Source organism: Carica papaya, chromosome 2 (assembly GCF_054855325.1).
Source record: "Carica papaya isolate Zhongbai chromosome 2, ASM5485532v1, whole genome shotgun sequence".
NCBI lineage: Eukaryota > Viridiplantae > Streptophyta > Magnoliopsida > Brassicales > Caricaceae > Carica > Carica papaya.
In genome coordinates, this window is record NC_142310.1 from 3,664,549 (window position 1) to 3,681,614 (window position 17,066).

Consider the following 17,066-nt stretch of genomic DNA (forward strand, 5'->3'; position numbering starts at 1 on the left):
ATTAAAATGAGGGAATGATATTTGAACTCTAAACCTTTGTTTGGAAGTATTCATGTCCTCCTCGAGCCCTCAAACGAGAAAACATCCTTGATCCCACTATCCCTTTCTTGTCTCCAAAAGAACCCATTCAAACTTTATAACCATATATACATACATATATATATATATATAGAGAGAGAGAGAGATATATACCTTTGTCTTGTTATATGACTTTTTACATTACTTTAATTATAATAATATATATTGTTTTGTTTATTTATGGTTATTCAATTTTTATTTTTTACTTAAAACTCGATTATATATCACCTAATACTCTCTAATCCCACTATGAAAGTTTCATGTACTTGGCCAAATTCAGTCATTTTCTATATTGAAATTCTAATAAATTAAGTTCACAAATCCATGACTAGTCTTTAGTAGGAATTCAATAAACTTGTAATTAACTCATAAAATTTATCTGTTCAAATTTGAGTTAGATTATTACTGTTATATGTAGAATTTTAAATATCGATAATTTATTTATAGATCTTCGATCTATTCATAGATTTTTTGTTGTTGTAATTATGTTAGTATCACAAATTTCCTTTATAGAGAATTTATGTGGGTCTTTGTAATAAAATCTTTTTGTTTATAGGATGTTATACCCCTTTCTTATTAAATATTTTTTTTAACAAATAAACTTTAATTAAGTTCATAATTTACTTGGATTTTGATCCAAAATTTGACCCATCATCATACAAGATATGTTAGAAGCTTTACAATCATTTAAAATTATTTTTAACTTTACAGTAGAAGTTACTGTAAATTTAAAACATAGCATGTATTGAAGAAGACAAGGCAGCAAAAGTAATTGATTTGAAAAGTTTGTTAAAAAATATCAAGCATTATCTTAGTGGAAATTCCATTAATAATTAATAATACAAATTAATTTTACTAATTAATCAAACTAGCCAGCTACCTACACTATTAATTTGCAATTAGAAAATTATAATTATGATTATTATAAAGGCACAAGAGTAGCCTATACAAAAGGCTGAATTTGATAGGATGCAAAGAAAAGTTTCATGTTTGACTTGGGAATTTATTTAATTAAAGATTCTTTATGACCTTATTTTATTTTATTTTTAATTTTTTCTTTTTAAAAATTTATTTTAAAATATGATTTTCATTCTACATGTAATTGAAGGGAGCGATGGATTAAGTAATAATTTAACCTTTTTCTTTATAAAGTTTAATAGTTAATAAAAAGGTCAAATATAAATACAACTAAATAGTAAAATTTATTTAATAATTGTTAGTCTAGTTTGTAAAAAGACATATTTTTTTAATTTTAATTATCTGAGTTTGAATTCACAAAAACTGTCTGAAAATATTTTAAATTTAATTTTTTTTAAAAAAATAAACTTTTACCAAATAAATTATATCATTATTATATATATATATATGTGCGCACACACACACACACATGTATCATAATTTTGCACTTCTCATGCACAGCCCTCCACGTGAACCGACTCATCTGGAAGAAGATGATATTTGATCTAAAGAGACATTGGTATATGCCAAAGTTTATTATTAAATCTTTTATTGATTATGATTTTTAGTAGTAATTTTCTTCCTACCTAATTTAATTAATTAAGAGACACAGAAGTGGAACTGACTATATATATATATATATGTATATGTATATATTGAGTCATACGCACAAATGATCAGTGATGTATTTTGTGATCGTTCCGACATATATATATATATATATTATCCTCATATTTAAGTACAATTAATTCAATCGAAGCTTAATTTATAATTATATGAAATATTTGAGTAATAACAAATAAAAATGAATCAGAAAATCTAATGATATCACATGCTAGAGTTGACCCCATCAACTATCTTATACCGTCGTTTAGCATCTAATGATACACGACAACCCTCGATGTGTCTATTAATTTTTCATTAGCTTATACATATAGATGTACGTATATATGTGGGTGTCTGTAATATTTAATGATTCGTATAATTTATAATATATACATATATAATTAAGAGGAGGTAATGGAGGATTTAAAAAGAAGGGTAACTAATTTTAATTTTTTATTAAGAAACCAAGTCATGTACTCCAAAAAGTGACTCTCTCTTGAGAGAGTCTTGAATTACAACATTGCCAGCAGGAGAGGCAAAATTGTAGTACTGATGATGATGATGATGATGATCAAGAAGAAAAGACTTGTCATCACGATGATCATGATCAATCTGAGAGGGAGTCTGCGTGATAGTATTGATTGGGTCTTGGTGCATCTGGATGCAGAGGATCTCAGCCTGAGCAACAGCAAGTTGCATTTGAAGCTGAGAAACCTGGTTTTGCAGATAAGAAATGGCTCCCACACAGCCGTAAACTGGGTCTCTCATTCTCGCATTTGCTTCGTACACCAAACTGCTCACTGCGTCCCCTCTCTGCTCCACCGGAAGCTCCTGCTTTAATGCATATACATCATAAATATATACGTCGTATGTACCTATATATAGCACTACCATGCATGACCCATCTGTATCTCTCTGTTTATGTTTGTATATACGTATCAAGAGCAAAAAGGGTACACGCACACACCCACACATATATATACAGGTTAGTCATTCACCTTTAATACATATCCATCATATATACATATATATAGAACTATCATGCATGATCTGTCTGTATATGTGTGTATGTGTGTTTGTGTACACGTATCAAGAAAAAAAAAAAGGGGGTAGCATAGCAAAGCAAGCAGATAACATATATGTAAATATACATATATACACATATACATATAGAGGTGGGAGGGGGACCTGCAACATTTTGCTGACATTGCTGGCGCCGAAGACCTTGTGGACAATGGCAAACTTGTGGGGGTCATCAGCAGGGAAGTAAGGAGCGAAGATACAGTCCTTGACGCAACGACGTCGTAGGAGCTTGCAGGAAGCGCATGGCGAATTTCCGCCCATTTTCCCGAGTAGAAAAAAAAAAAGAAGACGAAGAAGAAGAGAAAGAAAACAGAGAAAAGCTTTTTGAAGTTGAAGAGAATGAGATAAGAGTTTGTACTGTATTTATACTGCCAACCACATAATGAAACGTGTGTGTGATCAGTAGTGACGCCTAATTATTATTATTTATTTAATAAATAGGAAAAAGAATGAATTACAATAAAATTTAAGATATATTATTTTATTTTTTTTTATTTTATTGTAAAATTTGTAATTTTTTAAATTAAATTTTTTGGGACTTTGAGGTCAAATGTACCTCCAAAATAGAACCATAATTTTTATGAATTTCATTGAGATTAACAAAATTCAGAGAGGAATCAGAAGTTTGGACGATTATCAAAAACAGTGTTATATATATGGAGCAGATTAAGTGGTGTATTAATTTAATAATTTAGTTTTAAGTAACTCCAGTCAAACAAGTCTGTTTTAATCAATTGGGTGAAAGACACCATCAATCTTCGTGATTAGATACCAATACTATAAATTTATTATAATTAAAAATAAAAATATCAATAAAATTTTTTTTTTTTCAAATAAGATAAACTTAAATATTACACATCTTAAACTAGAAAATTCTAATAATATCAGTCTTTATAATTTCAATGAACTCTGTAAAAGGAAAATACTGATAGTATAAATTAGAAGCAGGTTGGAATTAACATTTATAGAAATTGATTTTCTGTTTAAAATTTCATTAAGGATTTGAACTTCAATAATATTATACATCTCTAAAATATAGTGGCAAGCGCCCAATATTCAAACTAACTTTAGTTCATCTAGTAATCTTTAAAGTTCAGCCTAGAGGACGGAACAAATACCAATCTAGAGGAAGAAAACTTCATCTTTAAAATTTATTTAACCATATATTAATCATCTAAATTGCAATTAAATTATTGTTATATATTAAATATTTAAGATGTAAAGAGCAAAATAAGTTTAAACCAAAGTCTCTCTTTTGGACATATATATATATATATCTTTATACTCACACATAAATACTCAATTTCTTAAAAAATAATATATATATATATATGTATATATACAAACATATAGATTTAAATAAATGGGAGTTAGATTAATTATAGAATTAGCATATAGCTTCATTGAGCCCATGACCAAGTAAAAATCAGCTAGTAATAGTTGACCGCCGCAAAACCGTGTTATGTATTATGTATGGTACATAATTTAAGGCTGTATTTTTACCAATTATGTTTTATTTATTATTTATGGATTTTTCAAATGCTCAAGTAATTATATATATATATATATAAAAGAAATGGTGTACTAAAATTAAAAATAATAAATAATAGAAGTGAGTGAACTCTATGCCTATAGCCCATATTTTAACTAGGTTTCGTTTTTTTTTTTTAAAAAAAAAGTAAATATCAAACTTATTAGTTCAATGAATCTCTCAATATTTTCATCAATAAAAAACAATTAGTATACTAATAAAACCATATTCTAAAAGTTAAAATTCTTATATTTTATTTTAAAATTACAAATTCATATTTTATAAGAACATATCTCATTAAAAATATAAAATTTATTATTTTATTGATTTATAATGATCAATTATATTATAATATTTAATTAAATAAAATTAATAATTTAAGCCACTAGTATTAATAGGGTTACTTTGATCAATTGAGTTACAAATTTATTTTTATTTATGAATAAAAGAAACATTTTATAAAAGTTAAATTTTTTTAATGAAATAGTTATAATCTGTTAAAAATTAAGTTAAAAAAATATAATTAACAAAAGTGTTTCTTCGTAGCTCAATGTAATTTGAATCGAATAATTATAATATTCTTCAAAACTATGAATTTGACCGTCTTTCTCTCTTATTTTTTATAAGAGACTACCAATTCCTACAAAATTAAAGATTGTGTGGACTTTTTTTTTTGATATTATGTTATAATTTTTTAAAATAAAAAATGTAATCATAATTATATAAAAAAAATTATAAACTCTTATGAAATTTACTCTTCAAATAATTAATTAATATTCAAGAAATTAATTTTAAAAACTAAGTATTGAATGTAGCAATAGCCAAGAGACCTTGAAAAAGGCTCAAGTACGTGAATGTTTGTTTCGACCAAATTCAAATACAAACATTCACGTGAACGCACCCAAAAACAATCTCAAACAAATACATGCATTAATTATCCACCCACCTAAATTAATCCTAATTAATATTTAAATGAACCAATGATCATAAAAATATGTGACGTATTTATTAATTTATAATAATAAAATTCCAAACAATATATATTGGTCACATAGTTAGGTAATATCAACTTGGGGTGCTAACTAAATATTATTTAAAAATAAATGATTTTTTTGCGACAAAAACATAATAATTTGATTATAATTATAATTATAATTACAAAATAATGAATTTATAATTATAATATTAATTACAAAATTACACTATTTATTATTATTATTATTATTTGTGTGGGTTGGTTCATTATCTAGATATTTTGGCAACTTTGAATTAATTAATTAGACAAAATGAATTATCTTAATCTACAATATGGATACTCCGTATCAAGGCAATTCCAATAATTAATTAATTAATAATAATGAGAATAATGTAATACATGTATATATATATATATATATATTATGCACCAATCGATTTTCTCGAATTTTTTTGGTTCACTTTGAATATTCAATATGTGAGTGGAGACTGATCTCGTGAGCTTAGACTCACTTCAATCGTTTTCACTCATTACTCAACTATATCAACTTGGATAAATACCAACATACAGATTTTGGTCACGGTTTGATGATATATTGTTGACCTAGTCCGCTGATCCTGTGACCAATTAATTATATGTGCATGTGCATGTCTGTATGTATAATCCTATAACAATAATATACAGCATTATCATATACTTTAATTACCAATTGGTTCGTGTGTTATCAAGATTGATAAAATTATCATTAGCATCTTTACATCTCAAACACCCATTTGATGACATTAACGACACGTATTTATATATTATATATTTATAAGTAATTACAAACTATCCCAAATATATATATATCTATTTATATCAAAGTACCCAATAAATTTAATTAATTAATTTCAAATATTTGTTAGTAAAATTATAAAAATAATTAATAAAATTATTGGAACAGAATAAAAAAATAAAAAAATTTGAACTCGAAGGAAAGGAAAGACACGAGACTAGCAAAGAAATTAATGTCAGCCTGACATATAATTTCATATTATTTATTATTTAAAATTAAAAATATTATTTTAGAAATAAAATCGATGTGATTAATTAATTTTTAAAACCCAATATTAATTAATATAATAGTTGTAGAAACCCTAAGTGCTTGCATTAATTACCCGTCACGTGATTCCCAAGCTTCCTCAATTTCTTCTGTCATAAAAATCAGACACCTGTCCAATCCTCTCGCTTACTGCATGTTGGTCTCTCTCTCATTTCAATACGAAAATTATAATAATAAAAAAAATATATATATATATACGTGCCTTTTGTTTTATATTAATTAATTAATTTTTAATGTTAAATAATATATACACATGTCAAATTTTTTATTTATTATTTGGTGTCTCATTCGTGCTTAATAAAGTCATATTTTTTTATTTATTATAATTATATATTTGAAAAATGCATAATTAGTTATTATCATCGAGAAATTACAAAATTTCTAATACACCTTGTTGTTAATAAAGTCATACTCTAAATAACTTTTGGTATAAATTTAAAATATTCTAAAAAAAATTTAATTCATATGTCTGTATGAACATAAAATAAATAAAATTATTGCAAATAAACGAGTTCAAACAAAAAAGAGGCAGCTCTACAAATCAAAAGAAAATCCTTGCTTTCTTTTATATTGACTTAATTTATATTGAGTTATATATTTACCAAAAACATAAATAACCTATAGTGAAATTAAATAGAATATTCCACAAGTACCAATACCAAGTATTATATTGTAATTAATTTATATTTTATGCTAATTAATAATTAATTAAAAAGAAAATAAAAACAAAAGTGAAAATTCTAAATATATATATATATATATATATATACATATTGTTGTATCAAAATACTAAGCTCATAGGGAAGTGAGAATATTCAAAAGAAAATAGAAGAACTTTTGTGACCATTTAATTATTTAATTTTATTGAATTTTGAGAGAAAGAATAATTAATTTAGGAGGAAAAAAAAAACAGACATCTTCAACATGTTAGCGGGAAAACATGATTTAACTAGCTTCGATGCATATGCATTAATTGCACATCGTGGCTCTGGAGATTCATTTTCGGGCTTTAGTTTTCTAAAAAATTTCAATATAATTTTTTAATTTTACATTGATAAGGTATGTAATAACCTGGTCTAAAAATGGGTTCGGAATAGTTCTTTTATTAGATTAATTATTTAATAATTATATAAAAATAATTATTTAATTTAATTTAATTTAATGTTTTAAAAAAAATAAATTTGAAATGAGATTGAAAATAATTTTTTAAAAAAATTGAGAAAATTTAGATTCAGTGGGTATTTTTTTTAAAAAAATTAAAAATAGAGGTTAAAATGCAAAAAAAAAAAAAAAAATTCAACCACATAGAACGGCCCAGTCAGCAGCCCTGACGAACTGAAGCACGTTGCGTGTCAAAATACGCTGATGTCGGTGCCACGCGGACGATCCGCGTACCCAACGATACGACGGTCCAGGTTTGATCCCGCATACGTGAACGACTCAGATTCGCTCCCTTCTTATGCGCGATCAGACGGACGAGATCAATTGCGACGAACAGTCCAGATTTGCCCATGCAATCGACTTAAACAGGTAAAGATTGGACGACCCTCCTTGCTCTACGTCGATGCGAATGGACAATTCAGATCAACGCAAGAAGAGTATAAATACCTCGCGTCACAGAGGAACTCAAACCCTAGCCTCTAGCCCCTGCCAGAGAAGAAGAACATGACGCCGGAAAAGAAAGTCACTTGTCAACCGCCAAAAAAAGATAAAATTTATCCCTATTTACTTGAAATTCAATTCCAAACCTCCTTGTGGCCATATAGGGGCAAGAGGGATGGCGGGTGAGCTGAGAACTGCAGACAAAGGCTGGCAGAGCCGCCGCGACCAAAATCCAAAAATTCCTCCGATGAACCCCTTCTCACTTTTCATTTTATGTGATTTTTTTTTTTATCGTTGTGTTCACCATCCTTTTATGTGCAAGTTAGTCAAAGAAAGAACCCCAGCCACGAAGGAGGACTGACAAAGCCGTTGTACCCAGAGAACCCCCCGCTAGTAGGTTCAAATTTTTGTATTTTTTTGGCCAACCGAGGCTCTCTAACATGTTTTTTCATAGGGATACATATAAAATCGGCTAAAACAGACCAGATTGGGGTAAACTGCCGTCGTGGGTGACAGAATCGCACTGGAGCACGATGGCATCGCTGTGCTGGAACTCCAAAATTGGCCAGAAAGAGTTTTGGACACCGATTTTAGATTTTTGAGATATTTTTAGGTACGTAACAAGTGTTTTAGATTCCATAGAAAAAATTCAATAAATCTGAAACCCGTTAAGAGATGTAGTAGACAGCACGACATCTCAAAATACCAATACGGGTAAGGATCTCTTACCCTGTTCTTCTTTACGATAAAATGAGAGTTAATGATGTATAATTTTGTGTTTTTGAAATTTTTTTAAAAATTCTAAAAATAATTAGAGGTCATTAGTAAAGTCGGAATCGGTTAGTTTTAATTATCCTGATTTCTTGTTTATTTTTTTGTACTATCCTATTTACTTGTTATCATATTGTGCATGTTCTTAATTTATAGTTTTTATAGTTTTATCGATTTATCTAATTTATTCGGGTATCTGGTTACTCGATCTCTTATTATGATAAGCTATATCGTCTATATAAATATCATGTAATTGATCTGTAAATATAATATGAGATATTGGTATGCGTTTATTGGTTATTTTATTGATAAAAATCTTTATCTAAAAGCCTTACTAGGTACCCAAGGAAAGGGCGGACGGGCTTGATTCACAGGGAAACCCTACATTGAACGTTACCTCAGTCGAAAGGGGCTGTAAAATCCCTTACTGAAAAAGTTCGGGAGATATGGTTCACTCTCATACCAGACGAGATATCGAGGCGATGACATATTTGGCACCTATTACTGGACGGGGTATAGGGACGATCGGTTAATTGTTAAAATTAGATATTGAGTCACAAGTAAGGGGACATCCCTATAGAATTTCAGGGGTACTAGTAAGTAAGTAAGAGAGGAAAATTGTCGTCTCTTATTCTCTTGTGCATGAAAATGAAAAATGGTATGAATATGGATTTTCGTAGATTTTTTTTGAAGAATTCGTAATGGTAAGTATCAAACAAATATTTTTAAATTAAATATATTTAATTAAAGTAATGACTCCATTAATTGTTTTTCTTATTTTTATTAATCTTTAATTTTTCGTATCAATGAATAGTATAATATTTTTATTTGGCTAGTGTAACTCATCTTGTCATTAACAATTTTAGATCAAGAGGATCAGGATCCAGACCTTGATCAGTAAGAAGGTTGTGAGTAGTGTACCTCCTGGATTCCTTCAAGAGATAGTGGAGATTAACCTTAGGATATTTATTTATTTGTTTTAAATCATTTATTTGCTTCTTTTTTTGCGAGCTACTGTAGTAGGGACATTTTTGTATCCCTATTAGGTATTATAATTTACTGTGTAAGAAATATAAACCCTAATATATTATTTGTTTCCGCATTTAAATTATAAATTCATTTCTTTTAAGGTTCCGAGCCTTTACAGTTGATATCAAAACTGCGTTCCTCGGAACCATTCGTTACATAAAGACTTAAAAACATCAAATACAAACTATCGCACAACCATTACTTGTAAAAAGCAGGTACAAAAATATGAAGAGAGGAAGGCTCCCACTAAACCGAGTTGCTCGGAATGGATTACTTCGAGAGGATATTGACCGACTCTTTGAGATGCTGGAGAGACTCATCTCTGCCAGCAGGAGTGTGAGGAAATGAGGGAGCTGCTTGACCCTTCTTCGTTGCCATAATTTGAGCCACATTTACAGCGAGAAGATCCAGAGCCACCCCGATACAACCCTAATCCTCCACTATATCACTCGGCACCACCATAGTACAATCTGGTGCCTCCACCATATCATCCACCACCACCACAGAGTCACCCGGTTCCTCCACAGCACAATCTAGTCCCTCTTCTATGGGACCCAGTTCCACCCATGATGGACCTAGTATACACTGAAAGGTACAAAAGACTAAACTCATCTATCTTTGTATGATCATCCTCTTTTGAAGACGCCAAATATTTGTTAGTTAAGACAGAGAAGGCATTCGCGACTCTTAGGGTGGTTTCCGAACAAAAAGTTATACTTGTCACCTACATACTTGTGGGAGAGACAGGTTGCTGGTGGCCGCTCAAGCAGACCACCTTGCCTGTTCCAGTTACTTAGGAATAGTTCCTGATGACCTTCAATGCAGAGTACCACACAGAGCACCTCTGGTATTTGAAGAAAATGGAGTTTGCATACCTAATCCAGGGTGATATGACTGTATCGAAATATATCCGTAGGTTCCTAGAGTCGGTCAGTATTTCCCTAAGAGCATGATGGATGGAGGTAGAAAGATAAAGAAGTTCGAGTGAGGCCTCCGTTCTGATATGAGACATCAGTTGTACGTATTTGAGCTCATTACCTACTCATGCATTTTAGTCAAGATACAACTAGTGGAGAAGAACCTTCACATCTTTCCTCTAGTAGTGGGGAATCCTAGACATTCGGTTTCAGACCGCAGACCAGCACCCATTGCACCGGTTCAGTAGAACAAGAGGCTTAGGTCAGTAACTTAAGCTCATTCTCAGGCTTCAGTAACAGGATGCGGTAGGACTTGCCAGCTATGTGGCAAGGATCATGGAGATCGGCCCTGTTATCATCTCAATAATACCTACCGTATATGTGAGAATGTCCAATACTACACGAGAGAGTGACCGCAAAATCAGAAACATGTCACACCTTTATATAGGGCAAAGCTTAAAACCTCACTTAGCAGGATACTGAAGCCAACCGGGACGTTATACAAGGTACATACTCTATCTGTAATCACCTTGCACATGTTTTGATTGATACTGATGTTTCACATTCGTTTGTCTTACATTTTTTTACACAAACTTGAATGTATCACATGAAAGACTTGATTATGTGTTGTTTGTATCTACTCCTGGAAGTAGGACACTATTAGAAGAGGTTATCTATAAATCTTGTATTATAGACATAACAGATAAAAAATTGAATCTGGACCTTATAGAGATTGTCCTTTCCTTTTGGGCTAGTTGTGGGCGAGGAGGGATTCGAACCCCTGACACCGTGGTTCGTAGCCACGTGCTCTAATCCTCTAAGCTACAGGCCCCACCTCGTCTCCACTGGATCTGTTCCCAGGAGTACCCTAAAAAAAAAGGAACTTTTTCTCTCCCCAGCCATTTCGAGTTAAGAAGATGTGAAAGCACCTTTCTCTCTATAAGAACGGTGCGTTCCGAGGTGTGAAGTGGGAGAGAAGGGATTTCATAATTGGGGTTTTGAATAAGACGACCTTTTCATTTTTCTCTTTTTCTTTTCATATTGAAAAAGTAATAAGAATGAAAGGTATTGATACGAGGAACTTTGATGTAATCCTAGGAATGAACCGGTTAGCTGCGTACCATGCCACCGTAGATTATTTTCACAAAAAACTTTTATTCAACCCTCCTAACGAGAAACCATTTACAAGTTAATAATTTTTTTAAAATGTTATTCTCTCATGGCAGTTTTCTTGTTATATAGTATTTTAACTCGGTTGTCTTCTCTACATTAGGCAAACTTAAGAAAGAAGTTTGCATTCAAAAGATCTCGATAGTGAGACTTCCTAGATGTACTCCCTAATGAATTACCCAGACTGTTAATGGATAGAAAAATTGAGTTCTCCATAGATCTTCAGCTTGACACCCAACGTATCTCGGTTGCCACTTACCGCATAAGTCAGGTTGAGATAGAAGAACTGAGTAAACAGATCAATGAATTACAGAATAGTGGGTTCATCTGACATAGTGTGTCTCTTTGGGATGCTGGATTCACATTTGCAAGAAAAAAAGATGTGACGTTAAGATTATGTATTAACTACAATGGATTGAACATGGTCACGATCAAGAAAAAGTACCAATTCTTCAGAATTGATGACCTTTTTGATAAATTGCAGCGTGCCCAGGTCTTCTCCATAATAAACTTGCGATATGCTTTCCATCAAATAAAGATCAGAGTAGAGGATATTTTCAAGACAGCTTTCAGAATTAGGTACGTATATTATGAGTTCCTAGTCATGCCATTTGGATCAACCAATGCACTAGCTATTTTTATGGACTTGATGAACAAGATTTTCAGATAATTCCTAAATTAGTTCGTCACTATGTTTATCGATGATATCCTTATTTATTCAAAGAGTAGAAAGAAACACGCTTACCACCTAACTCAGGTCTTGTAGGTTCTTAAGGAGAAGAAACTGTATGTAAAATTGAGCAAGTATGAGTTTTGCATCTAGTAGACTACCTTTCTAGGACACATCAAATTAAGGGATGAAGTATCAATAAATCTCGAAAAAGTTGAGGCAGTACTTAGTTGGAAAAAATTAACATCGGTTAAGGAGATTCGAAGCTTTCTGGGAATGACAAGTTATTACCGTAGGTTTATTAAAAGATTTTCTTGCCTAACTGCTCTTTTGACCCGGCTCACAAAAAAAAAGTTAAGTTTGAATAGAATTATGATTGTAAAAGGAGTTTTACGGAGGTCAAAAAGCGGTTGACTACTGCACCCACATTGGTTTTACCGGGTGGACGAATGGATATACAGTGTATGGTGATGCATCATATCTGGGGTTGAATTGTGTTTTGATGCAGCATGACAAAGTCATAGCCTATGGTTCTAGGCAGTTGAAGGGTCATGAGAAAAATTACCCCACTCACGACTTAGAACTTGTCGTCATTATCCACGCCTTGAAGACCAGGTGCCACTATCTGTATGAGAAGACTTTTGAGATTTATAGCGACCATAAGAGCTTGAAGCACATATTTACTCAGAAGAATCTCAACATGCGTAAGAGGTGTTGGATAAAGTTACTCAAGAACTACGATTGCAATATTTTGTATCACCTGGGCAATTTCAAATGTGGTAGCTGACGCGCTTAGCAGAAAAAGTGTAAGTATGTTAACTCAACTAATGGTCTTTGAATACAGGATAATAGAGGTCGCACAACAAATATGACTTCAGAATTTAAATAGAGTTACATGCTTGACCCATCTGACTGTTCAACCTGAATTGATTTAGAGAATAAAAGAAACTCAATCAACCGATTCCACCATAACAACTTTCAAGAATGATGTAGAACAGGGAGTAAATAAAAAATTCAAGTCTCCGTTGATGGGTTACTCAGGTTTTAAGATAGAGTGTGTGTTCTAGATGATAGTGAACTAAAGAGGAACATCATAACATAGACTCACATCTCAAAATTCATCATACCTCCTGCAAGTACAAAAATATATCAAAGTATGCGACCTCGATTTTAGTGGAGTAGGAAGAAGAGAGAGATAGCCAATTTTATCTCTAAGTGTCTAGTATGTCAATAGGTTAAGGTAGAACATCAACACCCAGGTGGACTACTTTAGTCATTACGGATCCCGGAGTGGAAGTAGGAACATATCATAATGGACTTTGTGATTGGGTTGCCTAAGGCCCGCTCAGGACATGATACTATCAGAGTAATTGTCTACCAACTCACTAAGTCCTTTAACTTCTTGACTATCAAGATGACCGACCATTTGGAGAAGTTAGTAAGAATATATATTCGAGAGATACTCAGGTTATTTTGAGTTCCAGTGACAATGGTATCTGATAGAGACCTTAGGTTCACCTCTCGATTTTGGTATAGTTTTCAGCAAGTTAGGGGAACGAAACTGTCCCATAGTACCGCATTGCACCCATAAACCGATGGAAAATTAGAGAAGACAGTCCGCACACTAGAAGATATGCTCCGAACTTGTATTCTAGACTTTGGGGGCCATTGGGATGATCACCTATATTTGATAGAGTTCGCCTATAATAACAGATACCAAGCAAGTATCGACATGGCTCCGTATGAGGCACTATATAGTTGCTCCTGCAGGTCGTTGATATGTTGGAAAGAGGTGGGTGATAGAAAATTATTCAACTCAAATCTTGTAGAGGAGACTACAGCCAAGATAATTAAAATCAGGAAGAACATCAAGACAGTTCAGAGCAGGCATAAGAGTTATGCAGTCACTCGGATAAGGGATTTAGAATTTGAAAAAGGTGATCGAGTGTTTCTTAAGGTCACCTATTTTAAGAGAATCAGTAGATCTGACAAGAGAGAGAAATTAAATTCCTAGTTCATCAGGCCATTTGAGATCTCAGACAGGATTGGTATGACCCCCTATAAACTGACACTACCTCTAGTGTTATACAAGGTTCATAATGTGTTCCACGTATCCATGTTACGCAAATACAACTCACACCTCTCACACATCTTGTCCCACGAGCCCCTTTCACTATGGGAGGATCTATCCTATGAGGAGCTGTCGGTAGGCATTGTAGACCGGTAGGCTGATGTTGGCGCCACGCAGGAGGCCACGTGGGTGATCCGTGTGCTCAGCGATTCGACGATCCAGGTTCGATCACGTGTGTGTGAAGGACTCAAATTCATTCTCTTCTTAGGCACGATCAGATGAACAATATTAATCGTGATGAACGGTTCAAATTCGCCATGTAATCAATCTAAACAAGTAAAGATCGGATGACCCTCTTCGCTGTACGTCGACTCCAATGGACGGTCCAGATCGATGCGGGATGAGTATAAATATGTTGCCTCGCAGGGGAACCCAAACCCTAACCGCCAGCTCCCATCGGAGAAGAAGAACCAGGCGCTGGAGAAGAAGGCCAACCGCCGATTGCTGCCGCACCGGAGCTACTGCTGATTGCTAAAAAAGTTAAATTTTCCCCTACTTACTCAAAATTCGATTATGAGCCTCTTTGTAGCCACATCAGAGCAAGAGGGATAATGAGTGAGCCGAAAATTGTGAGCAAAGCCGGCAGAGCCACCGTACCCGGAAAGCCCTCGCTAGTAGGTTCATTTTTTTGTAATTTTTTTACCAACCAAGGCCTCCTATCGTATTTTTTTGCAGGGATATGTGTAAAATCGGCTAAAACTGGTAAAAATTGGTCAAAATCGGCCAAGTCAGGGTGAATCGGCGCCGTGGGTGGCGGAACTGACGTCGGAGCATAGTAGCAGTGACGTGCTGGAACCCTAAAATTTGCCAAAAAGAGTTTTGGACACTAATTTTGGATTTTTAGAGTATTTTTAGTTACGTAATGAGTATTTTTTATCTATAGAAAAAATTCAAGAAATTCAGGACCCGTTAGGAGGCGTAGTAGGCAGGGCAATGTCTCGAAATACTGATCTGGGTAAGGATCCTTCACCTTAGTCTCCGTTACGGTAAAAGAAGGCTTAACGATGTATAATTTTGTGTTTTTAGAAAAAATTAAAAAACTCTAAAAATAATTACAGGTTACTAGTAGAGCCGAAATCGATTAGTTCATAATTATTCTAATTTCTTGTTTATTTTTTTGTACTGTCCTACTTGTTTGTTATCATATTGTGTATGTTCTTAATTTATAGTTTCTATGGTCTTATCGATTTATCTAATTTATTCGATTATCTGATTACTCGATCCCTTATTATGATAAGCTATATTATCTGAATAAATGTCGTCTAATTGATTTATGTGAAAGACTTATTAGGTACCTAGGCGGACGAGACCAATTTATAGGGAACCTTACCGTGAACATTACCTAAGTTAAACGAGACTGGTAAGTCCCTTACTGGAAAGATTCGGAAGATATAATTCTCACTTATATCGGACGGAGTATCGAGACGATAAAATATTTGGCGCCCATTACTGGACAGGGTATGAGACGACTAGTTAATTATTAAAATTTGATATTTAGTTCACGAGTTGGAGGACATCCCTATAGACTCCAGGGGTACTAGTAAACATGTAAGAGAGAAAAATTTTCGTCTTCATAAGTTGTTTTTTTAGAGAACTCGTAATAATAAATATCAAACAAATATTTTTAAGTTTAATGTATTTAATTAAAGTAAGGGTTCCATTATTTATTTTTCTAATTTGTATCAATCTTTAGTTTTCCATATCAGTGAGTAGTGTGATATTCTTATTGGGGTAGTGTAGTTCATCCTTTTATTAACTATTTCATATCAAGAGGATTAGGATCCAAACCCCGATCAGTAAGAAAACTGTGAGTAGTTTACCTCCCAAACTTCTTGAAGAGATAGTGGAGGTTAACCTTATGTTATTTATCTATTTATTTTAAATCATTTATTTATTTTTTTTTTGCGCGCCATTATAGTAAAAACATTCTCGTATCTCTATTGGACATTCTAATTTATTGAGTAAGGAATGTAAATTTTAATATATTATTCGTTTCTGTATTTAAATTATAAATTTATTTTTTTTTAAGTTCCGCACCTTTACAATGTAAATTAAGATATGTTTATATATATATAGGTGATTGATATATTTTTACACTACCCTTCTTAAAAAAGTTATAATGAACGAAACCCTTTTTGGAATTTTAATTGTTGTTATTTTGAGAAAATATAAAATTGAGTTTGATATATAAATATAATTTTATTTTTATTTTTCTCTTTTAGTATATATATGTATAAAGCATAAAATTAAAAGTGTATATATATATTTATATGCTAAATAAGCCCATATTTTTCTTCCTTTAAATCAAATAAATTCTTTTTTCTCATTGATCTATTTTCTATTCAATGTATTTTATTCTAATTTATAATTTTATTTAATTAATAATTTTACTCATTAAAAAAGAATCCATAAGCTAAAAAAATTTTACGGCAATCCAAATGGC

General features: G+C 32.0%; 1 protein-coding gene across 1 annotated transcript; it reads right to left on the reverse strand.

Annotated features, from left to right (window-relative positions):
• Nucleotides 1-1,876: 1,876 nt before the first annotated feature.
• LOC110819157 (LOB domain-containing protein 12-like) lies at nt 1,877-3,043 on the reverse strand. Its single transcript, XM_022048245.2, has 2 exons — nt 2,830-3,043; nt 1,877-2,472 (listed from the first exon to the last, which is right to left on the reverse strand). Exons 1-2 carry the CDS (start codon nt 2,983-2,985, stop codon nt 2,098-2,100), a joined length of 531 nt encoding a protein of 176 aa, XP_021903937.1. The 5' UTR covers nt 2,986-3,043; the 3' UTR covers nt 1,877-2,097.
• Nucleotides 3,044-17,066: the final 14,023 nt, after the last annotated feature.

Excerpts from the sequence above, each read along its gene's own strand:
- LOC110819157 (XM_022048245.2), bottom strand. The coding sequence starts at position 2,985 with ATGGGCGGAAATTCGCCATGCGCTTCCTGCAAGCTCCTACGACGTCGT. Across the intron at positions 2,473-2,829 it reads ATGTCAGCAAAATGTTGCAG|GAGCTTCCGGTGGAGCAGAG; the intron begins GTCCCCCTCCCA and ends GCATTAAAGCAG.